The sequence below is a fragment of the Gadus chalcogrammus genome, chromosome 4 (assembly GCF_026213295.1).
Source record: "Gadus chalcogrammus isolate NIFS_2021 chromosome 4, NIFS_Gcha_1.0, whole genome shotgun sequence".
Taxonomy (NCBI): domain Eukaryota; kingdom Metazoa; phylum Chordata; class Actinopteri; order Gadiformes; family Gadidae; genus Gadus; species Gadus chalcogrammus.
Window position 1 is genome coordinate 35,288,106 of NC_079415.1, and position 4,530 is coordinate 35,292,635.

General features: G+C 45.7%; 1 protein-coding gene across 1 annotated transcript in view; it reads right to left on the reverse strand.

Moving 5' to 3' along the window:
* Nucleotides 1-475: 475 nt before the first annotated feature.
* Nucleotides 476-4,530, reverse strand: part of LOC130381044 (zinc finger protein 271-like) — a 17,479-nt gene continuing 13,424 nt past the window's right edge. The window contains exons 8-12 of the mRNA XM_056588465.1: nt 4,339-4,354; nt 4,068-4,122; nt 3,370-3,482; nt 3,052-3,115; nt 476-2,785 (exon numbers count right to left, since the gene is read on the reverse strand). Coding sequence (XP_056444440.1) covers nt 1,398-2,785; nt 3,052-3,115; nt 3,370-3,482; nt 4,068-4,122; nt 4,339-4,354 — 1,636 coding nt within the window. The 3' untranslated portion in view covers nt 476-1,397. The remainder of the gene's footprint in view (nt 2,786-3,051; nt 3,116-3,369; nt 3,483-4,067; nt 4,123-4,338; nt 4,355-4,530) is intronic.

The window sequence follows — 4,530 nt, forward strand, 5'->3', positions numbered from 1 at the left end:
TTAGGCCTAGGCATTTTTTATTCATACTATAGCTGTGAGAATTATTAAGAAAAATCACCTCCATAGTCGCCCTGGAGACACAGGCCGACAGTCTCCTGCAAGAATCAGAGAAACCTATTATAGGACATTCTGTCCAGAAATTAAACATTTAGAAGAGTACGTGACACTTTGCTTTGATAGTTATATACCTCTGATTGGAGATCGATTGTCGGCAGCTCCTCCAAACTAATGTTTGTACCTTCAACTAAAAATGACAATTAATTTACACTCAATCATTTCACATTTGATTAGCAAGACAATTATTGATGTCCATTGCCAATACATGAATACATACTCATTACAAAGGCCTTTGATGTCGAGGCAGTGGGGTCAGAGGACATCCCCCCCCTTCCACTCCTACCATCATCGGCCGACCTTCGTTATTGGCGAGAGCCAGCTCCTCCGAAGTGGTGAAGGGCGGTGGAGCGGTCCCCTCCCAGTCGTATTAAATTTGGTTTTATTTTTATTTGCTGCAGGTAATCAACATGTGACTAAAGGTTGGAGCCTAGGCCATTGCAAATCATAGGCTAGATTCACCTGAAATTATTCAAATGGATGCTTACAACTTACCACGTTGAATATAATTTTAATATTTATTTTTGACTTGGCCCCATGTTCGTAGGAGCGTGCTGGCACCACATCTATGGGGGTAAAAGGCATGATGATACATGATATTTTTTAGACAATATGCAGAATCTTTTCACTTACGAATTAACACGGACGGCTATTTTTTGCCAGCACGCCACCCTAGCCATATTATGGGCATCCGTGTTCCCCTTGGTTGTGATTTGGACTTTGAATTCCTCGTAGGAATTCATAATAATACACCACGCACGCTCGATTCACTTTGCACAAGGGGGAGTCGAATGACGTGATAAACACACCTTTTATGTGAACGCGCATTGAACCTAAAGCGGAAAACCTGGTTCGACTTATTTAATCTAAAGTGAGTGTCATGGAACCATTTAACTCTGACTGCGAGTCGAACCAGGTTTTCCCAAGAAAGCATGGGTATGTTCAGCGAGGTTCGTGGTATACTCCCCTCACAAGTTTCCTTTGTATTTACCAACGATGTGAACGTTTCCTAATATTTTGCTGTTAGAAGAGTCAGAGAAATAAGTTCTTAATCACACAGACATAAATTACTAAAATTAAAACAAAGCGAATCAAAAGCTGGAAAGTGTTTAATCATGATGAAAAGAAAAACTAAAAGCAGTAATTTCGACAAATACCGGACAGAGGTCTCAATCTCGCCCCGTTACCCTGTGTGAAAGCACCCCATTGCCCGTGTGCTTGAGCATGTGCACACTCAAATTGCTTGGGTCGCTGTAGCTGCCGTTGCAATGCAGGCAGGGCTTCTAACCGGAGTGAGTCCTCATGTGGATCTTCAGGGTGCCTTTCAGACTGAAGCACTTTGTGCATTGGTCACACTGGTAGGGCTTCTCCCCAGAGTGAGTCCTCAGGTGGATTTTCAGGGTGCCTGTCCGACTGAAGCGCTTCGTGCATTGGTCACACTTGTAAGGCTTCTCCCCCGAGTGAGTCCTCATGTGGCGCTTCAGGTCGTCTTTCAGACTGAAACACTTCGGGCATTGGTCACACTTGTAGGGCTTCTCCCCGGAATGAGTCCTCCTGTGGATCTTCAGGTGGCATTTCAGACTGAAGCACTTCGGGCATTGGTCACACCTGTAGGGCTTCTCCCCAGAGTGAGTCCTCATGTGGATCTTCAGGGTGCCTTTCTGACTGAAGCGCATCGTGCATTGGTCACACTTGTAGGGCTTCACCACAGAGTGAGTCCTCAGGTGGATCTTCAGGCTGCCTTTCAGACTGAAGCACTTCGTGCATTGGTCACACTTGTAGGGCTTCACCCCAGAGTGAGTCCTCAGGTGGATCTTCAGGCTGCCTTTCAGACTGAAGCGCATCGGGCATTGGTCACACTTGTAGGGCTTCTCGACGGAGTGAGTCCTCATGTGGATATTTAGGGTGTCTTTCAGACTGAAGCACTTCATGCATTGGTCACACTTGTAGGGCTTCTCGCTGGAGTGAGTCCTCATGTGGATATTTAGGGCATCTCTCCGACTGCAGCGCTTACTGCATTGCTCACACTTGTAGGGCTTCTCCCCGGAGTGACTCCTCATGTGTTTATTCAGGGTGTCTTTCAGACTGAAGCACTTCATGCATTGGTCACACCTGTAGGGCTTCTCCCCAGAGTGAGTTCTCATGTGTTTATTCAGGGTGTCTTTCAGACTGAAGCACTTCATGCATTGGTCACACCTGTAGGGCTTCTCCCCAGAGTGAGTTCTCATGTGGATCTTCAGGGCATAGCTATCACTGAAGCGCTTTGTGCATTGGTCACATTTGTAGGGCTTCTCGTCGTTGTGGGTCCTCATGTGGACGATCATATTGGCCTTGTTGGGAATAACCTTTCCACAAAAGACACCGGGCCGGCCCTTGCGGCCGCCCTGATGCCCAGTCAGCTCCTCAAGGCGGACGAGCCGCACGCTGCAGTTCAGGCTCTTGGCCACGCTGTGGTCAGCGGACAGCGAGCTCAAGGCCTCCGGTTCTGACGCGGCAAAAAGGGTGTTATGGACGTTCACCGCCAGTGGGCCCTCCCATTGTCCGTAAACGCTCAGGATGCGCAACTCCCCGCTGTGACTTGACATGTGGGAGGAGCCAGGGGCGTCCACACGCAGACTCTCCGAGGTGGCGCCACGCTGCGTGCTGCAGTCTGTGATGTCATTGACGTCTTCTTCAGAGAGGAAAACAGAGAGAGAGAAAGTAAAGTTTTTAATTAATCATTTTCACAAAGGTATACAGTATGTACTTTGTACACACTTGTGTGTTGGAAGAATTATATTTGGACATTCTTTCCAACTTCTATTTGTTGATTATGCATTATCCTTGTCGCCCTTTGGATGGTCAAGGGTTAAAGGCTCCTGCTGAGAAGGCAGAATCGAGTACATTCTCAGTTGATCAAGGTTGATTTCTTGCATAGATGCAATGTGTATTACTAACCTAGGGCGGGGAAGCCTCCACCAATATCCTCTTCAACCTTGATTGAAATGGTGTCTGGGGTCTGCTGCTTTCCACATAAAGAAGGAAACACACACAAGACATATTTCACAGAATAGCTGTCAATCCCCACTACCGACAGATTAGGCATTTTTACACTGCACTTGGAACGACCTGCAATTTCAATGTCTTCCCTGTGTATTTATTTTTTTGGATTCAAGACCCCCGCATGCAAGAATGAGTTCACATCTGAGTGTAGGCTAAAACACTATTAACTATTTACAAGTGCAAAAATGCCAACATATTCTTTATTCTGCTAACCAGCAGTTCCTCGCTGTGACTGGACATGTGGGAGGAGCCAGGGGCGTCCACACCCAGAATCTCTGAGGTGGCGCCACACTGAGTGCTACGGTCTCCGAAGGCATCGCAGTCTTCTGCAGACGGAGAAAAAAGGAAAAATTAATTGTTTTGACATATTATTTGCATAAAGGGAGGCATTGTGTATCTGTACACGTGAAAGAAACTTTAAATGTATGTCACATTGACAGAGGGTTTAAAATGTGTACTGCTGACATAGATTCACAGTTTTGGAGAGGGACGTCTCCTCCAGCATCCTCCTCCCTAGACTCAAAGCTCAAGTGGTTGGCCAGGTTAAGGAAACTTAACGAACACCAGCGCAAAGTGATCTGATCACAACATGACTAGCGAGGCAAGCACAATAATTATATATTGACACTAAAAAGCAACAACGTGTACTTCCCTCTAAGCTGATCAGCCAACATTCATGCATTATGAATTCAGTGATGTTTGAGAATGATAAACCAGCTCTTGAAACCCTTCTTGGCTCTTGACAGATTCCATCTTTGAAATGCAACTCCGAAGTTTGACTCGTGTTTTAGCAGGGCGCTGGTCATGATGCTTTTCAAAAGAGGACCAGGCTTTTTAGCGCAGGTAGAATCAAGTACATTCTCAGTTGATCATGGTGGTTTTCTTGAATAGATGCAATGTGTATTACTAACCCACGGCGGGCAAGCCTCCACCAATATCCTCTTCAACCTTGATTGAAATGGTGTCTGGAGTCTGCTGCTTTCCACATAAAGAAGGAAACACACACAAGACATATTCTTTCATTTTCACAGAATAGTTGTCAATCCCCACTAACGACACATTATGCCTTTTCACACTGCCAAGCTGATTCGGTCACGGCTTGGAACGCCCTGCAATTTCAATGTCCTATGTAAAACTAAGGGGTAAAATCCCCCTTCGTCTTGGAGCTGGCTTTCTTGGTACACCGGAGAAGGCGGGCCTACACACGGAGAGTTGGACTCTTTACAATGAATGCAAAATATATTTACATATTTTTTGATTCAAGACCCTCGCATGCAAGAATGAGTTCAAATCTGAGTGTAGGCTAAAACGAGATTAACTGTTTACAAGTGCAAAAATACTGAAATATTCTTTATTTTGCCAACCACTTTGCTG